This window comes from Cololabis saira, chromosome 23 (genome assembly GCF_033807715.1).
Source record: "Cololabis saira isolate AMF1-May2022 chromosome 23, fColSai1.1, whole genome shotgun sequence".
NCBI classification, from domain to species: domain Eukaryota; kingdom Metazoa; phylum Chordata; class Actinopteri; order Beloniformes; family Belonidae; genus Cololabis; species Cololabis saira.
Window position 1 is genome coordinate 31,311,054 of NC_084609.1, and position 14,645 is coordinate 31,325,698.

At 45.4% G+C, this 14,645-nt stretch overlaps 1 protein-coding gene across 1 annotated transcript in view; it reads left to right on the top strand.

The window, feature by feature from the left end:
* Window positions 1–14,645, top strand: part of LOC133424121 (lamina-associated polypeptide 2-like) — a 39,883-nt gene that overhangs the window by 7,250 nt on the left and 17,988 nt on the right. Inside the window, exons 3-5 of the mRNA XM_061714552.1 lie at window positions 7,844–7,958; window positions 9,462–9,596; window positions 11,172–11,311. Of these exons, the coding sequence (XP_061570536.1) occupies window positions 7,844–7,958; window positions 9,462–9,596; window positions 11,172–11,311 (390 nt within the window). The remainder of the gene's footprint in view (window positions 1–7,843; window positions 7,959–9,461; window positions 9,597–11,171; window positions 11,312–14,645) is intronic.

Consider the following 14,645-nt stretch of genomic DNA (forward strand, 5'->3'; position numbering starts at 1 on the left):
TAATGCTGATCGGTAGTCTCCCTTTTTATTGCTCTCCCTCGTTTTTCTGTTGACTATGAGCTTGGTGCATCTGATGTAGTTTTTCTCTGCTCGCATCATGTATGTTTTTAAGTCTGAACGTAGCTGTAGCTGAATGTTTATCTGCTGCAAACCTAATCGCCCTCAAAGGACAAATTAGTGAAGTGACTGTTTAAACCGGGTTGGTTTCATGGTTTAGAAAAGTTGGGACATGTTTCTGCTTTGCTGGTACTCCTGAAGAAGATAAGATCTGTGACTCTAAAGTTCAAATCCAAGTTTACTAGTAAAATAAAGCAGTAAACATGGCACACGCCTGACACTTGTTAGTTCCACACATTAAAACTGTTAAGTTTTTAAAGGTTTAGAACAACAACCTTTGACTGCAGCCAGTCACTGATGTTTAGTTAGATTAACTGCATAAGTTGGCTGTTTCACAGTGAAGCATTTAAATGTATTTAGCTGCCCGTCGGTCCCGGGGCTGCCCGTCATAGCCGTAGGCTCTGCGTCGATTTAACGCAGAACCACAAATCAACTCCCGAACCGGCTGCTGAAAACATCGGGGCAAATTTCTTAACAGGCGTTATTTGGATAAACTGAGTCCAGGTTGGGGATCTTAACGAGTACTTTTACGCCTGGAAAAAATATTAAAACTTAATAAAGTGGCATATTAACAGCGCTACAGCTGAAATTAAAACAGCTTCTAGCTCTGGGCTTCCTGATATCGTGTGACGTTTGTGCAAACGTAACTACGCAGTCGCTTACGTACCCGAACGTAAACCACGCAGTGATGTAGCAAGTGGTGTCCCAATCCCTAGGGAAGATTACAAGGACCCTACGCCTGTGGCTTCATTTTTAGCGCTAGTGGTAGAAAGTAGGGGGTGTATTGGGATTGGCCCTAAGAGTCTCTAGCCTGCAATAAAACAGACAATTCATGATACTTTCTCATCTCCTAATTTTTATACCTAATAATACAATGTCAGTGTTGTGTACATGAGACAACACTATTGACTAATTTATGGATTTCTCGCTGTGATGGGTGATCTGCAACATCAGGATCTGCAGACACTTATTTTGGAGATCGGTGATCGGTGCATTTCTAAAGGATGCCAGACCTTCCCTGTAGAGGCGCCGCCTGGACGGGGCAGATGTTGCCCTGAAACATGCATGTGCTGTAAGTCGGGATGGGAATTGATAAGATTTTTCCGATTCCATTTTCGATTCTGCTTAACGATTCGATTCTTTATCGATTCTCTTATCGGTTATCATTTGGAAAAAAGGAGAACAAACAATTTTAGTATCAACTTTGTTTTATATCTTTGAACAAAAAAATATAAGTGAGGTCTTAAGACGTAAAATAAATATTCTTCTGTAGAAATTAACTAAATACAACAAATTATTTTGTGGCAATTACACAAGAATGTCCAGTAACATGTTCAACAACACAAACTTAGTCACTGCTGGTGACATTCATCTATTCTGGCCTGATTCTCTTCCCTGCCTTGATGAAAGGAGAAGCTAGCGGTAGAAGCTCTTTAACTTCTCCATAGATGAGCTGACGAGCTGCAGGTGTGTCAGGAGCTCCGCTGTCCGCCGGAGTGCGCCTGGCACGTCCGCGTGGCCGAGCGCGCAGCTCTTCTAAAGCATGAATTATGGTTCCGCATTAAATCAACGCAGAGCCTACGCCATACGGTGCGTGTCGCCGTGTACCCTACGCCATAGGTTCGGCGTTGGTGTAACGCGGAACCATAAATCAGCCTTACCACACGCCGGCTGACTCCGCGCTCCCAGCGCATCAGCCGGCCGAGTCCTGACAGTTTCACCCCTTTGTTGAAATGTCCACATTGCAAGTATTGTTGCCCTGTTGTCATCCTTTTTGGTAACCAAACTTTCGAGCGTTTATGCCGCTTTGTCCCCATGTTTTCCTGCTGGGCGCGAATGTGCACGTTGTGCCCACTGGAATTGATAAGGGAATCGTTTGTGAAAAAGGCAAACGATTCCAAGGAATTGAAACACTGGGAACCGGTTCTCAACAAGAACCGGTTCTCGATTCCCATCCCTAGCTGTAACTTACGCTGGGTTGATGGTGTTCCCTGGTCGGACCTTTAATCTGCATTTGCAGACCAACTGGGTTCTCGGACTGTAATTTCTAGATGCCCCCCCCCCCCACCCCCCCTGCAGGTCTGAAGATCCCAAGTATCCTGCACTGATTCAGGGCTGTGTCCCGTACAGAGACTTCTTCAGAATGTTTTCACGGTATTGTGCCCTGTAGACGTCCCAGGAAAGGCTCCCCGGGCTCCTGGCCTCGGACCCGGACCTGCTCTCCTGTTGGATGGAGCTTACAGACGTTTATGACTGTGGGCTTCAGCTCAGCCTGACGCCGTTTCCCAGCATTCCTCTCATAGTTGTGATATAATTGCCCCCAGATGCAGACCGGCTGCATTCCTGGACTTCAGAGGAAGTTCCACGGTTTTCCCTCCGAGCCGCAGATGCTGGCCGGCGGTTGGGATGTGCTGGGTATTCTGTGTTTGGGCTGCAAGCGTGACCCACAGCGAGCTGGTGTTTAGAGACCACGTCAGTCTCTGCAGCCTGTGTTTCCTCCTGCGCCGTAACCGCGGCGGTTAATCAGCCGTCAGCGAATCACAGCTGTGACGCCTGCAGCGTTGTTGCTGTTGCTGCTGCTGCTGTTTTTGTTGTTGTTGTTGTTGTTGGCCTGGGACAGGTGTGCAGCGGGCCGGTCTGGGCCGGTTCAGGGGGGGCGGGGCCCGGAGGAGGACAGGTGCTGACAGGATGCAGTGTTCACACCAGTACTCGAGTTGTACAAAAAAAAAAAATCAGGGGGGATGGTGGATTTGATCATATGGGGACAGATAATTTGTGCTGATTACAAATAATATAATATATTACAAATAATAGCAGTGACCAAAACACCTGCAGAAATGCTGCAGGAATGACATAGCAGCAGTTAAATGCAGCCTTCTGTAAGCTTTAAATATCCACTGGGCTTACATCAAATACATCAAAACACAACAATAAAAAACACTTTTCTGAACTTATCAATATGACTCTGTCCTTCACAGGATAAGTAACATGGATCACTGCAAAAACTCACAATCTTAACAAGAATATTTGTCTTATTTCTAGTTAAAATGTTAAAATTTTAGTAAAAAAAATCTCATTACACTTAAAACAAGACTCATATACTGGAAAAAACAACAATTTTCACCTGTTTCAAGTAGATTTTCACTTGAAATAAGTAGAAAAATCTGCCAGTGGAACAAGATTTCTTTGCTTGTAATAAGAAGATAAATCTTGTCCCACTGACAGATTGTTTTTATTTATTTCAAGTGAAAATGTACTTGAAACAGGTGAAAATTGTCAAATAAGTTATTTTTCTGGTGTTATTTTTCTGGTGATGACTCTAAATGTTGAAATAGCAGTAAAACCACATTCATTGATGAAATGACATAAGGGATGGAAAGGAGGGATGGCAATTTTACAGGGGGGATGATTTGGACCGTTTTTATTTCAGGGGGGGATGATTTGGACTGTTTTTATTTCAGGGGGGATGATTTGGACTGTTTTTATTTCAGGGGGGGGATGCCATTACCCCTCAACTCAAGTACTGGTTCTCACACACACACACACACACACACACACACACACACACACACACACACACAAACCTCCCCGGGTCTGGGGCAGCAGCTCCAGCTCAGGCGTTGAACCTCCTGTACACCTGTGGTTGTCGTAGTAACCCCGCTCCCCCGGAGGGGTAGTAGTGGAGGAAAGTGTGACGCCGTTGGCCTCCACCCCCTCCTCCCCTCGGGCTGGTTATGAAACACACACACGCATTCCTCACATTTTACTGATTCCTGTGGTGGAAGAAGTGCAGTTCTGAGCACGTGCAGGTGAGCTGCTCTTCACGCGTCGTCACCACCCGATGCACGCCAAAAGATTCTTGTGATGGGCGGATCAAACGGACAGAGATTCCTGGTTTCGTCGGGCTGGGGGCGGTTCTGGCCGTGTGTCAGATCCGTCCTAACCCGTGTGCCTCCGGGGCGGGGCGGTGCCTCTAGACTCTGCTTCAGAGCGGCCAGGGGTTTTAGTTGGTACAGCTCTGGAGCAGTCGTCCCCTCAGACTGGAGGAAACGACCTGTCGGGACTCCTGCAGGTCACGGTGCCGGAGGTCATGTGATGGTCTGAATCTGCACTCACATGAAACTCCTGCAAGTTTGCTTTTCTTTGGGGGGGGGGGGGGTTTAAAGTCTGTAATTTCCTGTTGTGGCTCTTTTCCACTAGTACTACACAGCTCGACTCGCCTTGCCCTTGTTTCTTTTTTCTTTTCAATTTTCGATTTTCGATTTTCGATTCTTTTCAATATCCAGATCAGAAGTAGGAGGTTGGAGAAGCTGCTGTGACGTATTTGATTGTGTATCTAAACTGAGAATACAACAACACTAAAGATGTAGAACCTGGAGGAGATGATAGATGTGCTGCTGGATCTGTGACTTGTGTTCGATAGCAAGTTAAAAAATGAGAGAGAGAAGCTTCAAGCGGCGACGCTTTTGTTTTGTTTTGTCTCTGTGCTGCTGAAAAGTCGTTCCTTATGGCCGTCTAGATCTCTTTTTAATTCTCTCCTCAGCACCAGGTTTATGAACATCTGCACCTCAGAGTTGGATCATGAAACAGACTTTTGCTGCCATTGCTGGTTGAATAAAATGAACAAGAATCCGTCAGAGTCTCTTTCTCTGATTTCCTCCTCCTGACTCAGACGTCTGACTCCAACCCCCCGACCAATCGGTGGCCTGTAGTGTGATGATGTCAGATACAGCCGACTCAGTAGCTTAGAACCTCAGCAGAATAGATACAGAAAAGTATCTACTCGGCACGTTAGACCCCTGGTGGAAAAGAACCAAACCGAGTGGAGGAGAGTCGGGCTGAGTAGGTACTAGTGGAAAAGTGCCAATAATGTAACTCACGTGATACCTTTCATTCTGGTTCCATCCGTGACGGATCCCGTAAGTGAGACCCGTCAGAGAACCTCGTGATTCTTTGAAACCAGCGCTGGGAGGCTGGATTGGTGGTCATTCCATCTGAATTGAATTATGGGCTCTAATTGGTGTTCTAATTGGAGTTTGTTCTGGTCTGCCGTGAGGACGGAGGAGGACAGAGGAGGTCTCCGGCTGCTGCTGGTTATCTCGTTATGTCCCCCAGTGTGGGACGTGCAGACGCGTCCAGCTGGACCTTCCCAGGACACCAGAGTGGTGTTCCTCCCTGGCACACCTTGGGATGACCCCGCTCAGGGCCTCTTCTCACGAACCGGAACATTCCCAAACATTCCCATTATTAGAGATGCACCGATCAGGATGTTGAGGACCGATCACCAAAAGCAGTGTCTGCCGATCCCGATATTTCCAATCACAGCGTGAAATCCATCAATTCTTCAATATTGTTGTCTCATGTACACGACACTGACATGGTATTATTAGGTATCAAGATGAGAAAGTATCATGAATTGACTGTTTTATTGCAGGCTGAGGCAAAATGTTAATATTTCACCCTCTAGAGATGACTTAGATTGTGTAGTTTACTAGCTTAAACTTTCTTGTGGGAGTAATGACGTGCACCAGTGCAGTACACCAACAGTACACATGTCACTGTGTTAGAGTTGATACAAGTTGTAAACTATAAACCTTAGTTTTCCTGTGGAAAAAGGAATTAAATCTTGAAATAAAAATGAGTTATGAAAGCTTTAGTGATAGCATCCGGTGCGTGTGAAGAGTTGTGCTTCACTCACAAGAGTTTCCTCACACTAGAACTCCACGTGCAGCGACTGACACGGCTGTCGTCCTGAGTAAGTTAGGGTTGGATGTGACTGATTATAGTCTGGTGTAACTCCTGTCAACAGTGAAATATTTACGAGTCGGCAGCGTGCACCGTGGATCCGAGCAGCTAAGGAAGCATTTAAACCTGACGTCTGCTACAAGAGAAAGCGGCTGATGATCAAAGCTCATGAATCCATTACCTTATGATGTAGTTCTTTATTTTTCTTGCTGTCATTTATAGGTCTGTAACGTTCAGCTGAGTTAGCGGCGTTGCTCCTGTTCTTTCTCTGCCTTACGGCAGCCAGCTTTGAAAACTCAATATACTCCTTGATGTGAGAACCTTTCAAATGTCTTATCAGCTTCGTTGTGTTTAAATTCTTTTGTAGCATTGCTCCTCGGGGTTTCTCCTTTGTACACACCTCCAAACTGCAAATTTGTTGTCCTTTTCAGACAATAGCCCCTTTCCGCAATATTGGTGTAAAGAAGTCCTGCCAATACGCCGCCTTTGTTGGTTCACACAGAACCATACAACGCCGGCATAACGCCGCTCCCGTCTGTAAATTCACACAGCATGCCGGCGTTCCGCAATCAGAGGCGTGACGACAGCGTCAGTCCGACCGTCATGTCAGCGGCATGCCGGCTGTGTCATTCACACAGACCCCGTTTCGTCTCTGTGACGGCTCTGTGACTACCTCCGCTGCCGGCTTATTGGTGGGGCCACTTGGCCCCCCCATTCCGCCTCCGTGACTTTCACACAGAACAGCGAGGCGGCTTAAAGGCGCAACGTTCCCGCCTCGAACTGGCTGTGTGAAAGGGGCTATTGTAAAACTCCCATACTGGCGATGCCGTTTTCAGTGTTGATGTTTTGTAGAGACGGCCACGGCCTCTTAAAGGAGCTTGAGGCAGGATTTATGAAAAAAATGCGTATACGTTTTAAGTTTTCTAGTAATAATGTCAGATGAAGCGTTCCAAACCCAAAAGAATGAGCCCTCTAGTGTATCTCTCCGTTGCCTTGAACAGGCTGTGTGCTGCAAAATGTGCTGCAATTCGGGCCCAAATTTCCCGCGCTGTCCTGCGGATGTGACGTCACATGACGCTGCATGCACGTTCTCCCCGTTCTCCCGTGCCGGCTTCACTGTTGGCTGCAGTACCCCCAACGGCCGTCGTGGTGAAGGGTGGTGCTAGAGAGTCTCATTTCTTAAAAGGAGCCTCATGCTCCTTTTTAAGAGGGCGTGGTCTGAGGTGTGGGAACGCACGTGCTGGCAGCGGTTTGTTGTTGTAAACGTCATCGGATTACTGCTTTGAACTATGTAATGGACTCGCCTTTGTAAGACGTTAAGCGTATTTTCGTTTGTTAAATTAATTTGTTCCATTCGTTAACTTTGTTTATTTCATGTTATTTATTATTATTTGACCCATTCACAGCTATTCTCGTTGCTATAACCTCAATCATAATTGATGCTGCGCGAAAGGTGAAAAAGCTTGTGTGACGACAATGATGGATTTGCATCTAACTTTCAGTCAGGTGCCTATGAACTGTCAATTATCCATCAAGCTCCACAATGATCATGTTAACATTAGATCAGATTGTCTGGACATTTCTCTTGCGGGACGGGAGAAGACACTAAATCAATGCATCTCTATTATCGTGCGCCGTGCGGGCATGAATTCTCAGAGTTTTGCAGATGTGGGCGGGTAAAAATTACGAATTATCCGATTAGTCGACTAATCGTTTCAATAGTCGGTGACTAGTCGACTATTAAAATAGTCGTTAGTTGCAGCCCTAGCGGCGACACGGCCAGACCACGAGCTTACAGAGATTTATTTATTTATTTATTACAGGCACTGAGAAGTGGGTCGGGGTTGAGTTGGAGAGCGTATCCAACATGAAAGCAGACGGAGTGTCTGGTCCGAGGTCCCAGGAGGGTTTCCACCCTCCAGGTTCCTGGTGAATCTGGCACCATTGTTGTTGTTGTTCTCAACCTGCTGCTGTTCTGCAGAAATCCACCAGGAAGACAGAGAAGGTCCAGCCCGACCCGGACGTGACGGCGTTCACTGACGAAGCTCTGAGGGAAGAGCTGCTGAAGCAGGGCGTGGACGTCGGCCCCATCGTGGGTGAGTTCTCCTGCGGCGGCTGAAACCTTACACCCACGTACACGTGTAAAAACTAGGGCTGTCAAACGCGTTAATAACACATTAACTTAAGGTCCTCTTAATGCCGACAATGTTTTTAATGTACGATTAACGCGCAGGATTTTAAAAAAAAAGTGCCTTCTATAATTTGTGGCGGTCGACGGCACCGGTAGCTTGAGGAAAAGTATGGTGGACGACTGAGTGAACATTTTTGAAAAGCGAGGAAAGATGGAGAATGAAAAGGGACTTTTGAACGACAAGTTCACTTTCAAAAAGATGCCAGACAAGACTGGACAAGACTAAAGTTATTTGCATGTACTGTCGATTTGAAATGAATTACCACCGAAGTACGTCGAGTCTCAAATACACTTGCAGCCAAACACACGACTGATGCAGTAATAGCAACCCCCCCCCCGTCGTCAAAAACAGACAGCCTTTTATTTTCCTCCATATGAGGTTAGACATAATTACATGGAGAATGTAACTGACCAATGCACTTCTTGTACAATGTTTGTGATGCATATGGTTCATTGTTTTACATTGAGCTGCTTAAAAAAACAAGGAATCTTTTTTTTTATGATTAAACTTTTTTATTGATTTTCCATCACTCGATCAAGCACTTCACATGTCCATAATATGGCCGTTTACAGCAATACAAAACCAAGCTGTGAACACGAGAAAAGAAAAGACAAAGAAAAAAAAAACAGAAAACAAAGAAAATGCACATTCCTCTTGACACCATATGCATTTCCTCCTACAACATTGAACTTCACCTTCATCTACCACACATTATTTGTTAATACACATACATCAGGGATATGACACACAGATTTCAATTATTATGGCTAACCTCTCCACTCATTATTTCCAGATAGGGTTCCCAGACTTTTCTGAACACACTTATACTGTTGTTAACTCTGTGAATAAGCTGCTCAAATGAAGCTATTTTAGCCAGCTCATCTCTCCATTCCTTAAAACTGACCTTCTCTCTTGACTTCCAATGCCTAAGTACTATCCTGCTTCCTGTTAAAAGGGCCAGTTTCACCCAAGAAAAACAAGGAATCTTAAGTTAGTCTTTCCAAGTGTAAAGTTGGGGACTACATTGTTTGTATTCATGAAGGAATGTTACATTCAGGTCAAAAGCTTTTTTTGTGGAAAGTTGAATAAATATTGGCATAAAGCAGCATATTTGCCCTTTCTCATGTTGTTAACGGTATTAAAAACCTTAAGGTAATTTAGAACAGCAAAAAATGTGTGAATAAATGTGCAATTTATCGCGAGTTAACTATGAACAACTCGCGATTTAAAAAAAAAAATAAATAAATAAATAATCATTTGACAGCTCTAGTAAAACCCCTTTTGTTCAAGTTCAATTCCAGCTGTGTAGCGGTTATTTTCTCTTCAAACTCTTTGTTTGACCCGTAAATAAGACTGTTTGTGAATGTTCCTGGCCGTGTCCAACCGTGTCCCTGCTGCCGTCTCCAGCCTCCACCCGTGGCCTCTACGAGAAGAAGCTGCAGAGGCTGCTGGACAGCGGTCCGGCAGCGCCGCCTCCCGCCGACGGCCCGGCCAACCACAACGGCAGCGCCGAGCCCGACGTCTACAGCGACAAGGAGGACGGTGAGAGCGCTCGCCTCCTGCATCTTACTGGAAGGACGTGGGACAAGAGTTCCCTGGTCCCCAGGATTCCCTGAGAGGTTGTAGATGGTTCCCACCTTCTCACCAAAGTCTGCCAGACCTGTTAGTGGTTGGTTTGGGAACCATGTGGAACCTGCAGGGGATCCTGAGGACCAGGACTGGCCCAGATCTGCTGCTCACTTCCTGTCTTGGTCTGTTGTCGTGACTTCAACAGTGGGGGTGTAACGATACACTAATTACACGATATTGAGATCACGATAACGATACGATATTATAGCAGTATTTTGAATGAGGAACATATGACTGGAAAAAATGTTCTTTTATTTGAAAGACACAAAATACAAAACAATGCTGTACATTTGCCCTATTGTTCCAGTTTGTAATGCTTTATAACTGTTTAAGTTTTAAAGAGAAAGCCAGGCCAACCATTTTCCACAAACTGAACTAAAAGTAAATGTCAGGTTTGCATTATGATCTTCAGTTTCATACAAGTACAAATATTTTACCACAAACTGAATGGTTTCTCTCATGTATGATTTGACTTTTTTTTTTCAGAAATTTAACTAAAATTAAATAAATAAATAAAAGTAAATAAATACATACAATTTTACATCATAAAAAGATTTATTCATGCTCACCTTATAAGTGTAAGAGGAGATTTATTTTTGTTAAGAAGTTTATTTTGGTAATTCAGGGTTGATTATTTTATAAATATATTCTTTATATTCTGATGTAAATCAGGGACTATAATGACACTAGTCAGTTTATCTGTAGTGATTAGTCTGTTTTAGATTGGGCGGAGTGATACGCCACAGTACGGCACTAGGTGCTGTGTTGATGTTCTAAAATCCTACACTGTTGAGGGACATTAAAGTACACTGGAACTCAGCAGAAGTTGTCCCCGTGTTTATCCTACTCACCACCCCAAAAAGGTTTAATTAATAAGGTAAGGCTTAACTCTACACCAGCCTTACATCAGTAAAAGTTCAGAGCTCAAAACTGCAAGAGTTTCTTCTGAGCGGAGGAAGATTTTGGTCCGCGGGTCGAGGTCGTCACGTGATCCCGCTGCACCAATAGGATGTTACTAGTAAACACAATATATTCATATTAATAACCCAATATCGCGCTACAGTTTGTCACCTCCTTGACACGTATTGTGATGTTTTTTTATCGCAAAATTTCGTGGCACGATATATTGTTACACCCCTACACGTGACTGACGTATTTAACTAGGTGCGCTTGTTTTATCTCTCTGAGAAGACGAGAGAGTGAGAAAAGCCTGTAATTTAATGACCGTGGCTAAAAGCAAATGTGTGACAATGTATACTCGAAAATTCACGATATAGTAATTTTGTACATTGAACAGAGTAGAAGCTGCGATACATGGAGTATACTTGATATATCGCCCAGCCCTAGCCTAGCCCTAGCAGTTGGGAGGAGGCTCATTCACTAGCAGAATGCTGCTCTCGGTTGCGTCCTCAACCAACCCTGACCGAGAGCTCGTTGCGGCGCTGCTGGAAAATTCAAGATTCTTTATTCGTCATTGTTCATGTTCAGAAGTGACATCAGTGCCAGAGCCGGAGCCAGTGACGGTACCAGAGCCAGAGCCAGAACCAGTTCCAGTGGTGGACAGACCCCTCAGGAGCAGAGCCAAGACCCCCGTCACCACCCGCACCCGCAGCAGCCAGCACCAAAAGGTAACACTTTCCTCTGAGAAGGAGGGGGGGGGGGCTCCGGACCCCCGGTCGTCTTCCAGGAACAGGTCCAGCTCGGACCGGTCAGGTTGCACAGAGGCCCGTTAGAGGCTCGTTGGTGGTTATGGTGTTACACAGTTCTGACGGGGAAGTGGGTCCCGCGGAAGAGAAGGGACGGACAACTGTCTTGAATGGTCCACTCGTGACTCGTCTCGGTTGACCGTCCGTCGTGACTTCTCGTTGCTTTTGGAAATGTACGTAAACTTTGACATTTTACATGTCGCTTTCAAACGATATATTATACTTGAACGAGACTTCTTCCATCAGGCCTCTGCCGTTGAGCGTAAACTTGAGCATCACTGATCCTTCTTGGATCAGTGATGCTCAGTTGCACAGCGTGTAGAGCGACACCCACAGAGAGACCTGCACAGAGCACAGGGATTTCTGGATTGATTTTACATTTATGAAATCATGTATCATCAAAGTATTTTATAGTCTTATTCCCTTCAAAGATGTAAAAAAAATATATATAGTATCCAAGTGGCCAAATGGAGAGTCCGCTTGGTACTATCCAGACTAAAACCTTTATAAAATCTGTGCTTTAAAAGGGACCTATTATAAAAAACAGGTTTTCTCTTGCTTTAACATATATAAAGTGATCTCCCCTCAGCCTGCCAACTCAGAGGAGGAGGAAAGCAACCAAATTCTGCAGTGTCTGTACAGCCGCCCGGATGAGCCGTCCAGTGTGATGTGGATCTACGAGCCAATAAGATTCTGCTCCTTTCATTACGTAACGACAGGAGCGATTTACATCGGTTGTCCTCCGATGCGTGAAACCACGGCCACAACTAACTCCGCCGGCCGGAGCTTCCGCCATTTTTTCGTAGCGGTGTATCGCGTCATTCAGGCAGCCAATCAGCACAGAGCCTCATTATCATAGCCCCGCCCACTCAGAATCCTGCATAGATAATGAGGTTAGAGAAGGGGAAGATAAAGACATGGCTCAGAGGCTGAATTTCTAATTTATTTAGCAAAAACAATCAAAAGCTTGTTTTTAAGACATTCAAGGCCTGTTTAAAATGGGGATTAGATCCATAATAGGTCCCATTTAAACTATTCTCATGTAACTTGGTACAGTTGTAGTCAGGGAGTTGCTGAATCCAGGCAGTGGTGTCTTTATAATTATATGCATTGCTATCATGGTCTTTTTTTCTTTGGTTTATCACAATTTGCTCATGCATGTGAACATTCACAATGTTTCTGACACTGGGAATGTAAGCTGTGAGGTCTTAACTATCCATTGAGACAAAGATTATGCATTTTGTCCTTTATAATTGTGGGGATATTGGCCTGTTCACCTCCCAGATCCCGAGGAGTGACCAGGTTAAGAAAACCCCCACCTGAACATTTTGTCCTGTCCAGAGTGGGCGTGTGCGTGTGGTGAAGCAGGAAGTATGCAGCAGCTGGGTTTGATTGCAGTTTCCTCTTGCTCTAGGCAGAGGAAACCTCCTCCTTTTTTTTTTTTTTTTTTTTTTTTTTTTTCTCCCTTCATTTTCCTGGCAGAAGTCACACCCAGCCCTCGGCGAGGCCTCCACAGCAACTCAGAGCACATGATGTGGATTAGCTGCTGCGTGACGAGCGCTAGGCTGAGTGAGGCTGCTTTCAGACCTGTGGCCCGTTTGTTTTGTTCCGATTCAGGGGCTAAATCAATACGGTGGTTTCGTTTGTGGCGTTTGTGTTCACAAGGCAACCGTCTGTAGCGGTTCAAAGCTGTTAACAAATGAACCCATGAAGCCATGAACCAAATGTTCTCTCATTGGTCAGAAAGGAACGCGGAAGGAGTTTCCTCTTCCGTACCCCGGGAAAAACAACAATGGTTATGAGTGAGTTGTGTCGGTTGCTGTGTGGATTCTGTTCTCACTGCAAACGAACCGCTCCAGGTCTGGAATGGAAGCGAGCCGAGACCAACTCTCCAGGGTCTCAGCTCGCTTGTTTTGTCCCACATCCGAGTGTGATTTCTGTGTTCACATGTACCAAACAAACCGATCTTTAGGGCGAAACGCTCCCTGTTTGGGAACAACTGCTCCAAATGGGACAGGAGTGAAAGCAGCCTTAGTCACTGATCCAGCTCCAGAGCTGTGAAGATGAATCCACACGTAGTGCTGTAGGAACTGCCAGGTATCTGCATGAGCTTGTGTCTCTGTGTTTGAGACCAGTGGCGCCTCCTGCTGGTCCGTCTGTTGAACCGGGCTGAGGAATGAAAGGCATGTGAAAACTGGAGGGCTGACTCCAATAATCTGACACGAGCCGCCGTGTGTGTGTGTGTGTGTGTGTGTGTGTGTGTGTGTGTGTGTGTGTGGTTTTAGTACTTTGTGAGGACCGTTCTCGGTGAAGTCGTCGTTGGGACCAGCAGGATTGCGGGGACCAGAGGTGCTGCACACTGGTTTGTCGTGCTGGTTTGTCATTTCTGGGGTCGTGGTTGGAGGCGGAGCTGCTGACAGCTCCACCCTGGTCTTGGGTGTACAGAGAGTCCATGTATTCATGAAGACAACTGTGTGAGCGCGTTCCTGTTCTCAGCGCCTCATGTGGACCTCGTCTGGCCTCTAGTGGCGCTTTCCACTAGAACCTACTCAGCCCGACTCGCCTCAGTTTGGTTCTTTTCCACCAGGGGTCTAACGTGCCGAGTAGATACTTTTCTGTAACTATTCTGCCGAGGTTCTAAGCTGCTGAGTCGGCTGTATCTGACATCATCACACTACAGGCCACCGATTGGTCGGGGGGTTGGAGTCAGACGTCTGAGTCAGGAGGAGGAAATCAGAGAAAGAGACTCTGACGGATTCTTGTTCATTTTATTCCAGCAGCAATGGCAGGAAAAGTCAGTTTCATGATCCAACTCTGAGGTGCAGATGTTCATAAACCTGGTGCTGAGGAGAGAATTAAAAAGATCTAGACGGAGATAAGGAACGACCAGATCTACCAGGAGCTCTGTCTCTTCATAGCTGCTCACGGCTCCAGCTAGGGCTGGGGATCGATTCAAATATTAAGAATCAATTCGATTCCGATTCTTAAGAGTCAGAATCGATTATCTCGATTCGATCCGATATTGATTTGGGTTACTGTTAATAAAACAGTTTTTTCAGCTGTTGCATGAATTATATGACTGTAGTTCTGCAACATATTAATGCTAGTATTATATTGAGATCCAACAGCAAGTATTGCAGCTAATGATGCTGTAAGGACCAATCAGCTCCCAGAATGCTGATAGAACTGCTTTCAGAAACAGTGTGGGTCAGAATTACCAAACAGATCCAGGGAGGAAACAGAGACGGAGGAAATC